The sequence below is a fragment of the Apodemus sylvaticus genome, chromosome 5 (genome assembly GCF_947179515.1).
Source record: "Apodemus sylvaticus chromosome 5, mApoSyl1.1, whole genome shotgun sequence".
Lineage (NCBI taxonomy): Eukaryota > Metazoa > Chordata > Mammalia > Rodentia > Muridae > Apodemus > Apodemus sylvaticus.
Window position 1 is genome coordinate 87,826,866 of NC_067476.1, and position 21,771 is coordinate 87,848,636.

General features: G+C 38.1%; 2 protein-coding genes across 4 annotated transcripts in view; one reads left to right on the top strand and one right to left on the bottom strand.

Moving 5' to 3' along the window:
- Positions 1-2,527, bottom strand: part of Elp4 (elongator acetyltransferase complex subunit 4) — a 227,365-nt gene extending 224,838 nt beyond the window's left edge. Inside the window, exon 1 of one of the 2 annotated variants that reach the window (XM_052183137.1) lies at positions 2,263-2,527. In XM_052183137.1, the coding sequence (XP_052039097.1) occupies positions 2,263-2,482 (220 nt within the window). In that variant the 5' untranslated portion in view covers positions 2,483-2,527. The remainder of the gene's footprint in view (positions 1-2,262) is intronic. The other variant, XM_052183138.1, reaches the window with a different exon arrangement.
- Positions 2,528-2,626: 99 nt separating this feature from the next.
- Positions 2,627-21,771, top strand: part of Immp1l (inner mitochondrial membrane peptidase subunit 1) — a 68,294-nt gene continuing 49,149 nt past the window's right edge. For both annotated transcript variants that reach the window (XM_052183140.1, XM_052183139.1), the window contains exons 1-2: positions 2,627-2,732; positions 6,900-7,004. The gene's annotated coding sequence lies outside the window, so the exon portion shown is untranslated. The remainder of the gene's footprint in view (positions 2,733-6,899; positions 7,005-21,771) is intronic.

Genomic DNA, 21,771 nt, shown 5'->3' on the forward strand with positions numbered 1-21,771 from the left:
TCAAACCCAAAAGAAGATAACCAATCAAATATAAAAAATAACATCAAAAATGACAGGAAGTAATAATCACTATTCTTTAATATCTCTTATCATCAATCGACTCAATTCCCCAATAAAAAGATATAGACTAACGGACTGGATACGTAAACAGGACCCTATATTTTGCTGCATACAGGAAACACACCTCAGTGTCAAAGACAAACAACACTACCTTAGAATTTCAGCAATTGCTACTAATTTAATTTTCTTAGGGAAAACTAATTTTTAACATGTTAGACTCATATACCAAACTCCTCCACTCTTCAAGCATTTCTGCATATTTCAGAATGATTGTTCAAGTGTATGTCTCCATAGAAACACAGATGAAAAGATGCCCTCAGTTCTTTTTGGCAGGTGTAAAGAGGCTATAGTTTAAAATTTAATCTTATGTTCAGTAAACTATCAAAACTCTTTAAAAATAGTTCTCAACAATTAGCAGCAGCTGTGGTGTAAGTGCTACAGTGATTAAGGGTGAAGCTAAAGATGAGCCCAGATGGTCTGGAGTTCTGTGACTACTCACACCATTACATTTCTGAATCAATTTTTGGAGCTCAAATGCCAAATTCCACCTTTCATACATTACATTTCAAACATTACATTGTTTAGGCTTTCTTCTACTCCTTCTTCCAATCAAGACCTTCTTCAGAACTTACTGAGTGCCAGGCTCTGGTCTAAGCACATTTTGCCATTTTTAATGAGGAAAGGAAGGTACAATACTGAAAATGCAGTCCTTTTGTCTGAAGAATTTGATTACTATCAACTGAATAAAGGCACCTATCCCCCATTTAATTAAGAATATAGACTTTTAAGGGGTAGAAGAGATAGGTTAGATTGATAGGAACGATCTGCTGTTCCTAAAGCTTACAGATTAATTTCTGTTTGGGTAAGCGTTCACTAAAACTGGCAACGTTCTCTAAGCTTTGGTTTCAAAATTAGGATAGCTGAGACCAAACTGGAAAAGAAGTGAAATAAATATTTGCTGACTATGCATTTTGCATCATGTTTCTAGTCTCATACAACTGAGTGGGTTTGAAACAATTATATGAAACTACTTTAAATTTATGTAGGAAACAAAGTACATTCAGAACATGAAATAATAGAATCAAGAAACCATGCTGTTTCTGATAAGTTCCTTGTCTTGTTATTTTCCTCTTTGTTAAACTTACTTGAAAAGCCTGGGGCATAACTGAAGAACAGGAATAAGCAATGGCAAGTGCAATATAATATGCGAATTTACCAGATTTAAAGGACATATGATAAACACTATGAAAAAGGGTTATGAAATGTAAAGACACATCTGTTTTTATGAAGCAGCATTCAGAGAGAAATGCTTAGCCTGACCTACTAACCTAATTAGTCAATCCTTTGTTTGTTTGTCTTTTTCAAGAAAGGTTTTCTCTGTTTAGCCCTGGCTGTCCTGGAACTCACTCTGTAGACCAGGCTGGACTTGAACTCAGAAATCTGCCTGCCTCTGCATCCCAAGTCCGGGATTAAAGGTGTGTGCCACCACTGCCCCCCTAGTCAATCCTTTCAACAGATCAGTTCTATGAAACAAGTATATTCTTCAGTAGGCTTTTAAAAGATTCCAGAGATGATAAGAACATATTTAAGTCACTAGGTGGGGGGAGGGGAGGCGGGGCGGTGAAAAACCAAGGACTGTCACTTCTTTGAGGCAACAGGCATCCTTAACATCCACTCTTTAGAGCCACACTGCTTTAAGATTTAAGAAGATGTGTAGCAATGCGGCGGAAAAGAGGCAATACTTTCAGCTTTTTCTAAAGAAACCCTCTTTAAAGCTAAAAAGTTTTGTGGATTCGTCCAGGCTTTAAGCTACCCAATGCAGGAAGGAAGGTGTCCTAAGATACCGGTAGAGGATCCTACAAAATATTCCTTTCCATATATGTTCCTTTCTCATTAGTAATCATTTTAGGGTACAAGCATGTAGGGAGTCCACGGTCATCTGGAAATGAGATGCTGGGCAGAGGGGAGTAAGGAGTCTGGGTCTTAAGGCGGGCTTAGCGCACAGCTCTTGACATCTCCATGCACGTTTCCTCCCCCAGCCTTCCTCTGTCAGAGCAGGCTATCCTGACCATGCTTGTGAAGAGGAGAGGTTAAAAGGAAATGGGTGAGTGGGGCCGGGCAGGGCAAGGGGATGACGGGCTGCCCAGGGTTCCCTCCCCGAGTTTTCCCAGGAATGCGCCCACATCTTTCGTCTGAACCGACCTAAGAGCTGGTCCAGGGCTGGGAGCCCGGTTGATACCAGCAGTTGTCCATTCCGCACCGACGGTCGCGTGCCCGCAATGGACAGCAGCCGAGGGCCCCCTCCGGGGCCCCCAGAGGCCTTGCCCCTCCTCTGGAAGCTAGAGGTGCCGCTCTGGCCTGCCTCGGAAGCTACAGACCCGGAGCGGAGGGTACTCGCGCCGCAGGTGTCTGCCGCCGCCATCTTGAAGCTCCTACGACGACCCAATCGGAACTCTGGGAACTCGAGCTGCGGGTCTGTCAGAGGCAGCCCCAAAGTCCCGCCTACTCACCATTGATAGCCAATAGAACTGAGATTTTCTTGCAGGCTAACCAATCGCAAGGCCTATTGCTGAAAAGTGCACTACGTAAAGCCGGAGGATTGTACGCGGCCCAGGTGCACCGGGTCTACTGAGTCCAGGGTGAGGAGTTTCTGTTGGTGTTTGGGGCCGCAGGTGGGTACTGTCCTTCGGCATTCTCGGTTTGCGAGCACCCACGTTGATGAGTTGGAAGAAAAGGAAAGAGAATCAATTCGCTCTCAGGGCTTCTTAAGCCTCTGCGAGTTGGCGCTTGCTTCTTCCCTGCGGTTTAGCAAAGAGGAGAGATGCCTCTCCTGCCTCTCTCACCTCTTGGGTTTCTACGGAAATTATCCCCCATCCCTACCACCCCAACCCTGCTCCTCCGCCAGACCACGTTTTCCCGAATGGTGGTGCTGTCCGGAAAGGAGTAACGGTGGCTTCAGTGGCTGGTGAGCTCTTGGGCTTAAGGCAGTGAGAATCCAGGCTTAGGTGGGTTGGATGGTAGACTTTACTTAGAAACTTCATGAACTTCGAGACCATTGGGCTTTCTTCCCCCGCTCTCACAGACTATACCTTTCTGACAAGTCCCCGCGAGCAGATTTTCTTAATTTTAATTAATGTTTCTGGAAATCTCGGAGGGTCTTTCCTAAGCAGTGTGAATGGCAAGTGTTACTCTGACAACCTTGTTCACACATTTAATTGTCACTTCTCCGAAGCAGCTGCAAATAACGGAAACTACTTTAAGTTTTTCTCCCCCTAAATCTGAGTAGAATTAGATTTATTTCTACCTTATCTTTTTAGTAATTTGAAATCTGAATGGAGAGGATTTCTACTACACTAAGTTTTATTTGTGGTAGAAAAACCATGTAATTCAGAGCTGTTTTTTGTTTGTTTTTTGCTTTTTTTTTTTTTTTTTTTTTTGGTTTTTGGAGACAGAGTTTCTCTGTATAGCCCTGGCTGTCCTGGAACTCACGCTGTAGACCAGGCTGACCTCGAACTCAGAAATCTGCTTGCCTCTGCCTCCCAAGTGCTGGGATTAAAGGCGTGCGCCACCACCGCCCGGCTTTTTTTGTTTTGTTTTGTTTTTGTTTTGTTTTGTTTTGTTTTTTTCAATGAGAACTGTAGGGGGAATTAAGTGATTTCTAGAAGACATCCAAGATAAGCAATGCTTGACCTTAAAAAGAGACCAAAGTCAATACCCCTGTCACTGAATTACAGCTGACAGTGATGGTTGGAACATGATATATGGATTGATTCGTTGATTGATTGATTGATTCATTCATTCATCTTGAGACAGGGTCTCACATATAGCCCTGTCTGGCATATAACTCACAGAAGCCTGCCTGCCTTTGCCTTCTGGTCCTGAGACTTACAGGTGAATGCCATCACAACACCTTTATTTATATTTTTCTTTCCTTTCCCTTCCTCCCTCCCACCCTTTCTTTTTTTCCCTGCATCATATTCAGGCTTGGACGGGAGCCTATTATCCCAAAGAGTTGGGAAAGGAGAATCGGGTGTTCAGGGTTAGCATTAGCAAAACAAACAAATAATAATAAAAAACCCAAAACAAATAATAAAGAATCATATTGGGCTGGGCGGTGGTGGCGCACGCCTGTAATCCCAGCACTCTGAGAGGCAGAGGCAGGCAGATTTCTGAGTTCGAGGCCAGCCTGGTCTACAGAGTGAGTTCCTGGACAGCCAGGCCTATACAGAGAAACCCTGTCTCGAAAAAAACTAAATCCAAAAACCAAAAAAAAAAAAAAAAAAAAAAAAAAAAAAAAAAAACCAAAACAACAACAACCCTCCCCCCCCCCCCAAAAAAAAACCCAGAATCAGAATCATATCAGGGGAGGGGGTAAGCAACAAACCTTGTGTTTTAGCAACATCAACCAGAAATATTTGATAAAGGTTGCTTGTTTTCATTTCAGACATGTCACTGGTATGCACCGTACATGCCTTTATATTTTGAAGGCACTCAGATAACTGCTGAGTGCTTGCTTTCTGCTTAAATGCAGTCTTGTGATTTTTATACAGTCTTGTCATTTTATTAAAATGGTGGATTCCTTCTCTAACAGCAAATAAAGAATTCCTATCTTAGTTCCCAGTCTTTGTAGTTTAGATGTCAAGCTCCTTTAAGGCAGATGATTTATTTTGTTTCATTTGATTCTCCCTCATTATTCTCAGTGAAGACCAACACCAGTTAGAGTCACAGCAGGAAATAAGAAAAATTACCATATATTTGTGTTTGGTCTTGAGTGGATATCTCTGAGACCAAATAGTAAATAATTTAAGTTTGGCAACAATAAAGTCTCTTTTTGAATCTATTCATCTCTTCCATGAGTAAACCATGAGATCTGGCATTAATGGTTGAGCACAGCTTTGCTAGAAGCTGAAATTTAATTTCAAATAGTTTTTGTATGTTACAACATCTTCCATTTCCTTTGAGCCATTTAAAAATGCCAGTTATCAGCTGGGCGGTGGTGGCACACGCCTGTAATCCCAGCACTCTGGGAGGCTGAGGCAGGTGGATTTCTGAGTTCAGGGCCAGCCTGGTCTACAGAGTGAGTTCCAGGACAGCCGGGGGGCTATACTGAAAAACCCTGTCTCAAAACAAAACAAACAAACACCCAAAATTCCAAAAAAAAAAAAAAAAACCAAAAAATGCCAATTATCTGACGCTTCCTCCTGTTGCCCCACAGAGATAAATAGCAGCTGGAGGGCTGCACAGCTGTCAGCCTGTGTGATGGACTCTTGTACTGTTCTCTGTTCTCTATACTTTATATCCTAAAACCTGTCAAGGTCTCTAGTATGGTCGCACTCCTCACTGCCTTCAGTGTTTACTTATATTAGTTTAAAGGTATACTGTTATTTGAGAGAGCAATTTTTGAAGAAGTATTAAAGTTGTCATTTTGAACTAGACTTTCCTGTAGGCATGATACCGGAAAGAGAAGTGTGTTCCACTTACAGTCTCTTTTAAGGCAACACCCCCAAATCCTGTTGCCAAAATCTACAAGAATTTCCTAGGACTACCATAACAAACTGACATAAACTTGGCTGTTTGCTGAAAATGTACTTTTTCAGAACATTGGAAGTACAAAATATCATCAGGATGACCTGAATCCCACCCCTAGGACCCACATGGCAGATTTCTCTTGCCAGAGAAGCTATGACAGGCATGCACTCCCCTCCCAATAAATATTTGTTTCATAATGCACTAGTACTCTTCATGTTAATATTAGTACTAGCTCTTTCTTTCAAACTTTGTATTGCAGGTTGTTAAGGATATATGTGTGCAAGATACACTAATACTGAAGTCCTATTGACTTAAAAAGTTTGTTGCTTAATATATACATTAGTATTAGTATATTAGTATATGGTGGTCTTTAACTGGTTGAAACAAGAGTGAAATGAAATTTTGGTGATTGGATATTGACTCTAAAATGTTTAGGGAGGACTCAAATGCCTACATAATTAATAAAATACTTATATGAGTAGAATAAATATAGGTGTATTTGAGATGCAATACAATGAAATTCAGATTAGTTATAGTGCCTGCAAATAGAATGAATATATTTAAGCAGATAAAATCCCTCTAAATTATATGTATTTGAAGTTGGATAAGTATCTTATTTGTAGTGAACTCAGAAAAGCCATATGAAAACATACAAAACAAACTTAGAGATTTCACATAGGAATAGTGACAAAATAAAAGGTCTTTAAGTCATAAGAATTGATGCAGAATTATTATAGCTAACTGTATCATAGGCTTTAACATTAAAATATTTTGCCTTTCAGTTAGTTATGATTTTTTTCACAACAGCATTATAAACTATTTAGTACTGTTTTCAATTTTATTATTAGCCATTCATGGTGGTTCACTATCTTTAATCCCAGTACTCTGTGGGCAGAAAAATCTGTGAGTTTGAGGTCAGTATTGTCTACAAAGCAAATTCCAGGACACTAACTACATAGCCTATGTAGAGACACTCTGTCTCAAAAATACATACTGACCTATAAAAGCAGAAGTGCCAATGGCTGCCTTATCAGCTCCCTTATCTCTTTGACCACAGAGCTTCTTAGCTTTTTATATAACATGTCATTTCTTCTAATTTCTTCCTTCTTAAATTCTCTTTTGGATAAAAGACTTTAATAGTCCCATTTAATAAAGGTCCAATGGTTTTGAATATCCAAATCCAAGACTCCTGCTGCCCCACCAAAAGGAAGACACAGCTCACTGAGAACTGTCTGCTCTGCCTTACAGTGACTTAGCCCAGCACTGCTCAGAGAGGCTTTCACACCCACTACTTTGATTTACTGCTTTAGGAATCATGGATGACTCACACACACTTTGAGACCTCCTACTGATCTGGATCTGGGTTTTCCTGGAAGCCTACCATAAAGTTGACTGAACTGTAGAACAGACTTATGGTAAGTAGACTTTTTCATAATTTAACATATATTTAATGTGTGCTAAGCATGTACAATTTTTTCATAGGTTCCACATAATTCTCACAACAATTCTATAAACTGGGTATTATTCTCACTCCCACTTATCAGATGAGCTAACAGAGTTCTGAGTGAGCATGGATAACTTGACACAGGTCACCAGTCTGATTCCTTCAGGATCATAGTCACTTAACTATGATGTGATCTACATGTAAATAAAGAATATATCGAATAAAAAAAAGTAGACTTTTTAGAATTCAAAACACCCCTTTTTTTCCTCTGGGTTTTATATTAAAGTTAAGTGGTTGGCTGTTGTAAGGCTGCTCCCTGCTGGCCAAAATGTGACTTTCCAAAGAGCACTAAAGGCACTAAATAGGTGCCCTAAGAACTGCTCAGTGCCCCTCACCCCCACCCCACAGGGGGTGTCTGTGGGGGGACATTGTTATATTCACAAAAGTGCTATACTGTTGCCACCAGATTGATAATCTACTGAAGTCTTATGGGAAGGCTGATCTTTTCTTGTTTCCTTATTTATTGGTGGTTTCCAGTTTTGGGGGTGTCTAAAAGTTATAAAAACATATATTCAGGGATACCTGTCAGTATGGGCCTTAAATTCCTCATTTGTATGTGCTTTGTGTGGGTGTGTGGGGGGGGTGTGGGTGTGTGTGGGTGTGGGTGTGTAATTCAGTATACTGTTATAATAATGGTAATTGTAACAATTTTACTTCTATATGCTATTGGAGAGAAAATGATTTGTGTCTACAAATACCGTTTCCCAGTAGTTGAAACTACTTCAGTGTAATTTAAATTAGATCATATTGGATCTATTTTGAATGAACAACTTGTGTTGTATGTTTTAAAGTACTGGTAGTTAAATGTTACTTGATCTCTACCCTGCTCCAGCTGCCATGTTTGCTAGAACATATGGAGCGTATCCGCACAGAGTGACAGTAGGCCAGACTTCACGTATTTTATCTGCAGCTAAGCTATCATAGACCCTTACCATATATGTACACAAAAACCCTAAGATGGATTTAAAGCATATGAGAGAGTATGCCTTCCTGCCTTCAAGCTAATTTTTGGGGAGCACAACCTGCACAAAATTATCTGGTTATAATCTGGGGCTTTTTTTAATGTACATTTTTTGTTTGAAAAGTAAAAAGAGGCAGAAATAACATTGAAAATATAAGCGGAAGTGAAGCAGAGTAGTTGCACTTATATTCCTTCAAGGTCTCCTGTATTCTTATAGCTGTTGTAAAACATGTAAAATCCATACTTGACTGGAATTATGAAGAATTAGTCGAGCCGGGCGTGGTGGTGCACGCCTATAATCTCAGCACTCTGGGAGGCAGAGGCAGGTGGATTTTGAGTTCAAGGCCAGCCTGGTCTACAGAGTGAGTTCCAGGACAGCCAGGGCTACGCAGAGAAGCCCTGTCTCCAAAAACTAACCCCCCCCCCAAAAAAAGAATTAGTCACAGTAATAGTTCTTTGTTATTAAAATATTACTGTAATAATTAGTACTGCAGACCAAGAATGTAAATTGTTGTTAACAAGAGAATGAGCCTTTTTTCCAGCAAGAATATAATATCACAGATAACACATAAGTTAAACTTTGCATTGTATAAGTCTATAAACATAGGCAAACATATGGGGTAGCTATGAGATACCTGTACAGAAAACCCAAACCACCATCTACCCAGAGCATCATTCTCACTCCCCAGCATGAATGCTGTTCTCTCTCTCATCTCCCCTCTTCTCTCTCCCTCTACATCTCCCTAGTGATGGGAGTCGAACTATTGATGGTTTCACATTCCTGGACTAATCCTGAGACTTTTGGCTATAATTTACCTTGTCTGGCTTAGTCTTCCTTTTCTTTAGAGGTAACGAATATTCTACCTTTTGTTGTAACTACTTAAATTATTTTTATATAATTTTTAATTTTGATGTGTGCTCCTAAGAAATGTGTTTATATTTTGCCTCTTTTTCTTATAAAATAGTACCTATTTGCTTATTTCATTTATATTTTGATTTTTTTAAAGACTTGGTATTGATTTTTTGTAAGTTTCACATCATACATCCCAGTCCCACTCATCTCCATATCCTTACACATCAACCTTCCATCCTTGCAACCTCCCCCCAAATAACAAACAAACAAACACCAAAACATCTCACCGGGGAAGCTGTAGTGTGTCCTCACTGGGACTCCTCTTGGCTGTCATCTTGTGGCCCCGTGTAATGGATCTACAGAATCAGCCCCTTCCCAGGCTCATGCAGTTCATAGATGGGGTAGATGCTGGACTGGGTAGCTGAGTTGGTCAGCCTGCCAGCTCTCCTGCATCCACACCACTGGGGCAAGCTCTCCAGCACTGCCCTGACTTGTTCACCCAGTGGTAGCAAGCAAGGGGCAGGGCCAACTTTCTTGCTCTTACCTCTCTAGGCCAGCTTACCTGCCCCAAGCCACCAGGGCCACTGGTCTTCACCGCAGCCGTTTGAGGGCTGGGGCCAGCAATCTTAAGCTTGGCAGTCAGTGAGGGGCAGGGCCACCTGTGTTGCAGCCCCTGGACATCAACATGGTCCCATGCAGCAGGCCAGACCAGAGACATCCTCATGGCCTCAGTGGTAATATGAGACACAGACTTCAATACAGACCCCTGCTGCTGCATGGCTGGGAACCCACATGTGGCCCTCAGGTGCAGCTTATGCCCAGACTCCACCATGACCTCAGGGGACACTGCATGTAACTTACATCTAGCTGTTCACTCCATCCTTGTACCTCCAGTTCTGCCTCTCTTTATAGTGCTCAAACCCTTCTGCTTCTCTCTCTCTCTCTCTCTCTCTTTTTAAATTAGGTATATTCTTTATTTACATTTCAAATGTTGTCCTCTTTCCTGGTTCCTCCCTCCCCTGAAAATCCCATAAGTCATCTCTTCGTCCCCAATCAACCCTCCCCCACTTCCCTGTCCTGGTATTCCTCTACACTATTGCATTAAGTCTTTCCAGGACCAAGGGCCTCTCTTCCCTTTGGTGTCTAACAAGACCATCCTCTGCTGCTGATGTGTCTGGAGCCATGGGTAACTCCATGTGTACTCTTTGGTTTATGGTTTTGTCCCTGGGAGCTCTGGGAGTACTGGGTGACTCATGCTGTTGTTCCTCCTGTGGAACAAACCCCTTCAGCTCCTTGGGTCATTTCTCTAGCTCCCACATTTCTTTTCCATCTCACTACCACATTCTTGCACATCGTAGTGGCTTCCACTGCAGGCAGACCTCTGGATGTCTTCTGCTTGCCTGTGCCTCCCAGGATGGTAGCAGGTGGGCCTCTGGATCAACATTGAGATTTAAAGGGTCATTCATGAAGTGTGTTACATTCTTCATTCTGTTACATTATCTCTTTGCTGTGACTACAAATTACAACATTCTACATTTGGAGATGATTTGCTGCGTCTACTCTTAGGCAATTATAAAAGTCATTGCAGTAAAAATTTTTGAAAAATCTTGGTTACTTTTTTTAAATGTAGAAGTGGATGGCTTAATGAATTTTTTTTACAAGCCAGATTGACATATGTGACCAGCATGTAGGAACAAGGAAAGACATTTTGTAATCATGTATAAGATCATTCCATGGCACCTGCTGGTCACACTCCCCTTCCTCCACAAAGATAGCCACTCACCTGACTTCATTGTGGGGGTTACTTTTGTTATGTATTATAATATAAAACACATAGATTGATAATTATACTCTATAGCTTTTGTGTCTACTTTCCCTGCTCAGTATTATATTGTAAGATTTGTTGACCTTATTGTAGCTAGTTATAGTTTATTTTCATTCCTATATCCCAGTGTATGGACAATAGTTGTTAATTCATCATTAGTACATATTTGGGGAGGTTTTATATATTGTTACTATGAACATGTTACAGACTATCGTGTATGTGTGTGTTTGTGTGTGTGGGTGTGTCTAGGAGTGAATAGTTTGTGTAAATTCACATCCAAGTTTATACTGTTGGCTGTCTTCTAAGATAGCTGTGCTTGTTCACACACTGCATAAAGACTCCAGGTGCCCCACATACTTTTTAGGGCTTGAATTTGTCTATCATTTTATTTTTCAAGTTCTAGTATGAAATCATTGTCTTTGTGATTTATCATCTCTTGAGTTAATGAACTGGAGTGCTTTTTTCATAGATAGAATGGCTGTTAGGTTGTTTCTCTTGCACAGTGCCTGACCTCCTTTGCATACTCTCCTATTTGCTCTCTTTCTCTTTGACTGGCAGTTTTTCTTATGTATTCAAAATATGAATTTAGAATTAAGTGTGAGCGCTGACTTCTCTTACTCAGATTTGTTCTTCAGTTTTCAGTACTGTTTTTGATGAACAGATTAAATGCGTGTCAGTTGTTTAGTCCCTTTCCTTGTTTAAGAACTATTTGTGCATTCAAAGCATATATGTAACATTCTCTAAGCATATTTTTTACTCTGTTCTTTAAAGTGTGTTTTTTTTGTTTGTTTTGGTTTTTTCTTTGTATATTTTTTTGTTGTATTGTTTCCAGTCTACATAGAGCTGGGATCAAACTCAAGGCTAAAGGCATGCTAGGCAAACACTATTATCCGCAACTGTTGCTCTGTTCTTTTGACTTATCATTCTAACCTGTATTTTCTTGTGAGGCAATTTTGCTTTACTGTTTGGACTCCAGCCTATCTCTGGAGAAAGAGCCGTGCAAAGTGCATGCAGGTGGTGAGGTGTAGCAGTCATATACTTTCTACAAAACAACTCCTTAAGAGAACTGGCCTGCTTGGCAACATTTGCCTTTTGTGTTTCTTTTATTGTTGCTTTGTATTGTTATCTGTCTTTAAGGAGAATCTGCTGTGTTGTTCAGACAGGAATTTCTGGAATAGGAAAATAAATGTATAGTTCTCAGTGTTAGTGACACTGATACTCATAAGTGTTAATTTATGAAATATTGATTTTGTGATGTTTTTGTTGATAATCCTAGTAACCTAAATTAAGTATAATTCTCTCTAGTAAAGATTAGCATTAAATATACACTTTTAATTGAAAGAAAAATTAGATTTTAACTTTTTGTCACCAAGGCAATGCACTAATGCTCGCAGTTATATTCAAAAATTTTTATTGTCTTCTAAATTATTTTCAATAGGACCACATGATTACTATTTGTGGCTAAGTTTTAAGTATTTATGAGACCTTCAATTATATTTCTTTTCAAAATGTCCCTATATGGTCTAATGTGTGCTATTATTTACATTACAGAATTATCTTTTTGAATACCCTAATTATTAAGCTTTTATCTCGTCAGTAATGTATATTAGTAAGTTAATTACTGTTGTATTACTTTTATATTTCATAATGAGATTAATTTCCCATTTTACAATATTTTAAAATACACTCTGATCACAATGCATGAAGTAAAAGAAAGGTAGATGATTATACTTCACTTCTCACTGAGCATTTAAATGTTCTTCACTTGTCAACTACAATTTTTAGTTTAAAGTATCAAATTAACTATTATTTTACCCTGGCTTTTATTTTAATTCATGCATTTAAAAACTGATATTCAGATAAAAGATAATTTCAAAATAAATCAGTATATTACTTATGAGTGGAGCAACACATTAGCATTGGGTTCACAATAGATCATATCGCTTTTATTCCATCGTACAAGCTTAGCAGCACAAACAGAATAATCAACATATTATTTGGCTGTCATGTGCTGAACAGAACCAGAGATCACAAGGAGGTTTTCCCTAGCTGTGGTGATGGCCTTTTTGTTCCAAGCCCCCATCTGGGAGGGCCATGGTGTGTTATCATATGGAACGCGGGCTTTTCTGTAATCTGCTTAGCTGCACTGCCGTTTGAATCTTCATTCCATGTTTGTGTAATTTATAATTTTAATGAGACCATGGCTCTTGTGGGCTTTGAAATATATTAAAAGCTCTTTTGTGCATATGCTTTTGTTCTTGCTTAATAGGCTCAGTGTATTTAAAACTGATGAATTTTTATTCATGAATTTGGATGTCTGGAGATTAACTTAGAGTGAATATCATTGCACTCATCTATTGATGGTTAGAAAGGGGTTTTTGTTGCTGTTGTTTTCATTTGCCTCTGTGTGTTTGTGTGTGTGTATGTGTGTGTGTGTGTTTATACCTATATGATACTTGTAACTAGAAGACTAAACTTAAATAATTTTAAGAAGCTAAAAGTATCATGATTAAACAATAAATAGATTAAATTTTAGCCATGTTATTTATAGACACTAAATTTCAGCAGTAGTGTTATATATTAAGTAAATATTGTAAAGGAATAATTATGGAAAAACCTTTAAATAGGCTAATACCTTAAATATTTAATTTGCATCATATTGTTAAAATCACACTTAAATACTCATCAGAGTAGACTTCATTGTGATTATATGGTTTGTCTGTGGTCATTATAAGTGAGTCATTCTATTTTTTTGGTTGGTAGGCATTTGTTATGCATTTTAACTATTTTTAGGTATTCTTATTTTCATGGAACTATTTTTAAATGAAAGCTTAAAAGACATTAATGGATATGAAGAAAAAATTACAAATAATTTACAAAATTGATCTTTTTGTTTTTGCTAAAATTCTGGATTATACTGAATGTTTTAGTGTCTTTAATTGCTACTTAAATAAGTTGACAAATTTGGAATATAAACAATTTTGTAGTTGTATAGAAAAAGAATCATGGTCCTTCATAAACCCAGACATGTTTTTCTTCTTTCTTCTTTTTTTTTTTTAAGATTTATTTATTTTTATTTATACACTGTAACTGTCCTCAGACACACACCAGAAGAGGACATTGGATCCCATTACAGATGGTTGTGAGCCACCATGTAGTTTCTGGGAATTGAACTTAGGACCTCTGGAAGAACAGTCAGTGCTCTTAACTGCTGAGCCATCTCTCCAGCTCCCAGACATGTTTTTAAGTTGCTCTCTATTGCACTAGGGTGCATACATACAGAGGTAGCCCAGGAGGGGTATATCTATTTTTAAATATACTTTTTCATTGCAACAGTATTTGAGAGGATGAAAGGGTTCTGAAAAATGTCTGCATTTAATATAAATATTGACATGTAATTCTTTCAATTCTGTGGCTGAATTGGGAGAATCTCCATGAGGTTGAAGCCCCACAAGTTATCTGGGAAAAGAAAACCCGGATTGAGAAACTGCCTCCACCAAATTGGCCCATGGATAAGTTTGAGATATTTTCTTACTTAATGATTGATGTGGAAGAGCTTAGCTCACTGTGGGAAATGGCAGGTGGTCCTGGGAGATGAGAAACCAGGCTGAGAAACCAAAACTACATAGTGAGACACTGTCTCATTAACAACCAAATAGCCCAAGCCAACCCTAGATTTACTGGTTTTGAAGCATCTTTTTGCAGCTTGACACATCATGATTCCTTTTAAGTTTGCAGTAGCCAGCAGCCAGGGAAATCTCTTACCATTTCCTTTAAGCTGGAAACAAGAGACTTAAAAACAACATCCTATTCTGTCTTGACTAAGTTTATACATCACTTTGACCCTGTTTTCCCTCAACCCTCTGCTCTACTGCTGTATTGGTCAGTTTAATTTAGTTTAGGAACTGTACTCATTTACCTTGCTTTGTTATAAACACCCTGGCCAAAAACAATTTGGGAAGGAAACACTATGTTTGACATATTTGTCCTTATCCCAGTCCGTCATTGAGCAGAATCAGGACAGGCATTCAGACAGAAGCAGGAGAATTCAGACAGGCATTCAGACCCACTGGAGAATGCTGCTTGCTTTCTCGCTCCTCATGGCTTGCTCAGCCTGGTTTCTCATCTCCCAGGACCACCTGCCATTTCCCACAGTGAGCTAAGCTCTTCCACATCAATCATTAAGTAAGAAAATATCTCAAACTTATCCATGGGCCAATTTGGTGGAGGCGGTTTCTCAATCCGGGTTTTCTTTTCCCAGATAACTTGTGTCAAGCTGACAAAAGCAAATGAACATCAGAACAAGCTACAGAAAATATATGAATGCCAACACAGTATAGTCCAGTGGCAATTTAATGTGAGCCGTGTCGTGTTTTTCTTCTTCTTCCTTTTTTTTTTTTCAGTTTTCCAAGGTGGAAGAGTATCATGCTAGTTTATTTTTTTTTATTTGATATATTCGTTATTTATGTTTCAAATGATTTCCCCTTTCCTTGATCCCTCCTCCCAGAAAGTCCCATAAGCCCTCTTCCCTCCCCCTGTTCCCCCATCCACCCCTTCCCACTTCCCTGTTCTGGTTTTCCCCTACACTGCTGCACTGAGCCTTTCCAGAACCAGGGGCCACTCCTTCCTTCTCCTTGGACATCATTTAATATGTGGATTGTGTCTTGGGTATTCCAAGTTTCTAGGCTAATATCCACTGATCAGTGAGTGCATACCATAACTGATCTTTTGAGACTGGGTTACCTCACTTAGGATGATGTTCTCCAGCTCCATCCATTTGTCTAAGAATTTCATGAATTCATTGTTTCTAATGGCTGAATAGTACTCCATTGTGTATACATACCACATTTTTTGTATCTATTCCTGCGTTGAGGGACATCTGGGTTCTTTCTAGCTTCTGGCTATTATAAATAGGGCTGCTATGAACATAGTGGAGCATGTATCCTTATTACATGCTGGGGAATCCTCTGGATATATGCCCAGGAGTGGTATAGCAGGGTCCTCTGGAAGTGTCGTGCCCAGTTTTCTGAGGAACCACCAGACTGATTTCCAGAGTGGTCGTACCAGCTTGCAATCCCACCAGCAGTGGTGTTTTTCTTAACCAGCTATATCCAAATATTACCTAACTATTCACCATCTATTAGTAGAAAAATTTAAAATGTTGTATTTTTCCATGTTTGATATTATATTCAGAATTCATTGTGTTGTATATGTTAGTTTTAATTGGTCACATTTAAAGTATTCAATAGCCAAGTGACTACACAATGTATTGTACAAGCATAACAATATATCATGACAAAATATATATTTTTGCATTCCTTATTGTTTTTCTAATATGTTCAAGGTATCTAAAGAATATACATGTGCTCTGAACTGAATTATGTTTATTTACAGTTCTGTCAATAGCACGGAATAGAAAATCAGAATTATATTACATGACTTCTGAATACTGACCAGATAGTATGTATTTTTTTTCTATTTTTTAATTTATTTTCTATATTCTTTGTTTACATTCCAAATGATTTCCCCTTTCCCGGTTCCCCCCTCCCCATAAGTCCCATAAGCCCTCTTCCCTCCACTTGTTCTCCAATCACCCCCCCCTTCCCACTTCTCTGTCCTGGTACTCCCCTACAATGCTGCATCAAGCCTTTCCAGGACCAGGGCCCTCTCCTTCCTTCTTCTTATATAAATAGGCTTAAATATACTGTGATGAGGGCTTAAATATGCTGTAATGATACGATGAATGAGAACTATTCTTCAGAAGTTCTGGGTAAATGAAACTTAACAAATAAAGCCACATTTCAAGTATAATAAAGAACATGTTTTACAACAATCACACAAGCAGTTTTAATATGTTTTAAAGTAAAGCTAACTTCTCCTTTTATGCCCTCAGATTTTTCCATACTGGTGCTTATCTAAATGGGTAGAAAGCTTTCTTTTTATATGTTTACTTATAAAATGTTTTCTAAATATCTCAAGAATTTTTTACATAGAAAATTCTCTGTATGGTACTATAAAGAGACATTATTTCACTGAGACATACTTTTAAATATGTAATTATGGATTATAAGACCATGAGTAATAAGTAGTAAGAGATGATTCAACCATCTTACAATGATTATGGGGATTTGCTTTAAAAACCATAATGTAAAATGGTAGTGGTGAGGGCCTTTAATCCCAGCATTCTGGAGGCAGAGGCAGGAGGATCCCTGTGAGCTTGAGGGCAACGTGATCTACAGAACAAATTCCAGGACAGCTAGTGCTACAACCACTAGTGCTACAACTACATTTCTTTATAAAGAAATGTAAGCCCAAGTTGACTGAATGACTCAGCATTTACAAGCATGTAATATTTTTTACATAGGACCCATATTTGATTGTCAGCTGTCCTGTCATGTGGTTCACAACCACCTAAAGATCCAACTTCTTCACAAGTCCTTGTGCTTTCTTTTGGCCTCCATGTGCACTTGCACTCACATGTATACAGTCCTGCATACACATACACACATACACATAAAATAATAAATGTGAATCTTAAAAATGTAGATGTCAGCATAAATAGTTGACTTGCTAGAATATAGCATAGAGAAAATAATACATTCCTTGTATTTTTCCCACTTTCTGAATTTTGAGTAATATGACTTAATCTTTACACATTTTAACTTTTATGTAGGTATGAGCCAATGCTTGTTGTATTCTTTGACTCACTTAAATTTTATTAACTACTCTCTGTGACTTATGTATTTAAAGTGTTCACATAAAGTGTTAAACCCCTCTATAAACAATACCTCTGGTTTCTTGGAGATGATAAATCCATCCATTGATTTCTTAATTTTATTATGTACACAGTCAATTGTAATCCAAGATTACAGCAAACAAGATGTTAATTTTAAGACATAATCTATGTACATTTCAATTACAGAGCATGATGTTACAGAAGCACAGAATAAAAAGGAGTAACATTTGTGCTATCCTCACAGGAGCTGTCAATAAAAGATGTAATAGGGGATTTAGGACTCTGGAAATGGCCAACTAATTTATGTGAATCTATTTTATTTCAGCTAGAAAGACCCAGCTCTTTCTCGGCAGTGCATATTGTGCAGCACAGGCTGTCTATACAGAACCAGGCGGCTGCATATGGATAGTCCCTTGATATCATTCACTTGCTGTGTAATCTTATTATGCAAAGTTCTAATCTTCACCTAGAATGAATGCCTCTGGGTCAGAATATAGTCATATCAGGGTTTTTGAGGTCATGTTTTGTGATCCTTAGCTTATTCTTCTAAGTAGGGCTGGGATTTAAAGGGTATTCCCCAGACACTAGCAGAGATAGACAGCAGACCCTGCTGCCTTTTTGGAAGACAAGACCAACATGAGGTCCCTGGTAGGATTAAACTTGATTTGTAGCTGTAGGATTTTTTAACAGATGTATTATTGGACAGGGAATAGGGGGCCACCAGCACAGCAAAATTGAATCATGACTGGCATTCTCAGAGAGTATACTGCCTGCTAAAACAGCAGCTGCATGTGGATTTGACTTCTTTCAGGTGAAGCGACTTCCAGTCATTTGGAAAGGATGGGATGAAAAGGAACCTTGGTGATAATTTTGATGTCTGCAAGATTTAGTACCAGTGTAATGGGATTATCGGTAACACCTTCACTGCAGAAAAAGCCACCTGGCGATCTAACTGGCAGCAACTGAGAACTAATCCTTTCCCATCTCTTGGATGTCATTCACGAAGCTCAAAGCTATTTCTGCCCTGATAACTGTGATTAATTTTATAAACAACAACAAAAACCAGGTGATCAAGGCAGAGAATATATCTTTTATTGTAATATGTAGGTGTAAGTAATGTGACTTATAAATTCTGTGACATATAAAACTGAACTTCATATGGTTCAAAATTTATTAAATTGTTCAAATATAAAATTTGTTTGGTGTAGTCTTATGCTTTTTTTAGTTGAGTGACCAAGTAATTGCTGTTAGTAAAACTTTGTATGTGATATTAAATATTAATTTAAATATTTTTATATACTTTCAGATATAGGGCAATTATTGATATAATAAAATGTGCATTGATGTAAGAAATTAAAAATAATTTGTTTTGACATATGTTTAACCTGTTTTTGATTGTTGAGTTGCTGATGACAAACATTTAGTTATTTAAAATATATAAGACGCATTTATGTTATTTAAGTAACTTGATGAAATGGCTCTTTGTGAGAAATACATGATGGAACATGACAAAGGCTGAGAATAGTTATTGTAATGTTGAGTGCCTACCCCTAGAGATCAGTGGGTCTCAGTCTAGCTTTCATTCAGCACATGGAGTAGTCATTTGCTCTAGAATCAGTCCATTGGTTAATTTTTTAAAAACATTTTATTTCAACCAAAAACCTTATCAAATACTTTGTTTAAAGGTGTTAATTGTTTTAATATTCTTCTCTTACTATTCAGAATAAACTGAGAGAAAATGAAGTGAAATTATCCCATCAGTCACCCAAACAGTATGCACCATAACTGCCAAGACAAGAAAAGATAATTAGTGTTGTCAGTGTTATGATCTCAGCGGAGTGAATTTTAAAATATTTATTCATAGGACTTGACTTGTATCTTTGTGTGCTTCTTGGTCCAGTACCTTTACATTTCAAAAATAGATTATAAAAATGCATTTTAGATGGTTTTTAAACTTTAAATTTTGACTGACTATGGGTGACTAACATACCTTCACGATAGTATAAGAGTAAAGCATAATCACATTATAGATGTACCTATAGCATTTGTGTGTACATAGTGCCTTTCATGTTCATATGCCGTCTTTGCTGGAAAGCCATCAGGTAGAATGTAAGTGTGAATAGTGTTTCGCCTACTCTTCTGCAAGCATGTTGTTCTTGCTGGATTCAGTGTACCAGTTTCAAGCTACTACATTGTAAATGCACTTTTCATTTTACTCTATTTGAAATGGACGGGTAAGCTCAACACTATTGCACCAAAACTGTGTATTTTTACTACTTGAAAAATTATTTATTTAAAATTTTATTATGGAAAAAAAGGTATCCATGAAATAAAGGGACTGAAAGCTTTCTTTCATCATCATGAAATTACTTGCATAGGTCAGGTAGTTTCCCATCATCTCAGATAATTTTCTGCTTTAGTTAATAATGTGGTGTTATTATTTTTTTAAAGTATCATTTTTAAAAACAAATCTGTAAGTTTGCTTTTTTCAGCACAGCAGGAATTTATAATTGTAGTTAAGCTATTAAGTGGCTCTTCAGAGTCAGTCTGCTTTTCTTCAATTTTAGGTATCATTTGCATTTTATTATAATTTCTTTTTCCTTAAGAAGACCTGAAATAAATACATCTTAATTCAATTCAACATGAAGATGTAAGGTCTTCCCAATGGTATATATTCTTTTGCATGTATATAGGTTATTTGAGTGTAGCACTCTGTTGGTAATTTATACATTTGATTCATCTTGAAATGGTAGATACTAATTTAATTTGCAGCATTGATGACACATAATGATATAAGTAAAAGCTGAAGTATTGTATGGGATAAAATAGTGGGATATAAGGTACAAGAAATGAGAAGCACATTTAAAGGGATGTTAGATTTAACAGAACAACATTCCAAGCACTGCCCCTGCCGCCCCTGTTCCTGGTCCCCACAATGTCCCTCCTCCGTCCCCCTTTGTCTTCTGAGAGGGTGGGCCCTCCCTGGTGTATCAACTCTCTGCAGGATTAGGAGCATCATCACCCACTGAGGCCAGACAAGGCAGCCCTTTCTGATTATGGAGATTCCATAGTCAGGCTGCAGCTTTAGCTACAGCCCCCTCCAGTGTCGGAGACCTACATGGGGCCTGAGCTTCATGTGTGCTTTGTGATTGACAAATGTGACTGAGGTAGGATGTTATAGAACTCAGTATACATTTTAACTGAGGAGGAAAATTTATAGAATCATCCCAAAGTTGACAGTTTAAAATAAGAATGGTTAAATCTTATGTTTCTGGAAATGTTGAGCAGTCTTCTGTGGCGTCAAATGTCAGCCAAAGACTTTTTGGGGTTTCCTTCCTACTAGGACTTGTTAACACTATCTCTTTGCTAGCAAGGATTTATTGCTAGGGCTAAGAGCATGAGAATCTGAGTTATGAATTTTTAATTTTGGTTGGAATTCAATTATGAGGTTATTTTGATGCTATAGTCAAAGTGAAGGAATGTTCATTGCATTAAACCTGAGAAGGATTCTGGATGTTTTCCCTCTTGGAATAAAATAGAAAGGCTTAATAAAATCTTCATAGATTGTGGGATCAGAGTGTTCTTAATTTGTAGTTTTTGAACATGAGAAATAAACTGGGCAAATCTTGCAGTAGATTTAATATTTCTAGAGTTGGTCAATTTATGAGCAGTCCTAAGGGTGAGTTTGAATTGTGTTGGAGAGACTGTGTGGATGTGACTGAGCCATTGCAGAGTGTACCATGCAGCACTCATGTTTCTCGATGAGCCTTTGCTCTCCTTGTCAAAATCACCTCCATTTAGGATCATCAGTGGACATAGAGCTTACAGATGCTCATACTCATCTTTCCATGGGAAAACGTGGGTTTTAAAGTAACTTCATATCAGATATGTCAAAATAACTTTTTTTTCTGGCCTAAATGGAAGTAAATACAGCAATAGTGTTGTTTCTAAGAAAGGGTCTCATGTATTTCAGGTTGGCCTGAAATTCCTGAGATTCAACTCCTGCTCTGCTCACCTCCATTTCCTCAGGACTGAGATCCACAACATCCTGCTAGCTTTTGGCTAAGACTAACATTATTATAACTTGCAATAAGTCCTCTTCTTATATCAGTGCAGTAATGCTAACAAAACATTATTAATCATTTAGTTGGCTGCTAAAATGTCCAGAAACCTGTAGTCTCAGTATTTGTCTGAAAATTTCCCCGTGTTTTTGAGAAAAATGCCTTCTCAAAGAATCTCACACCTAAGTCATCATTTATGGCTTTGGAAAGTCTGAAACTACTTATTTCAGCCCTTTTCTCTA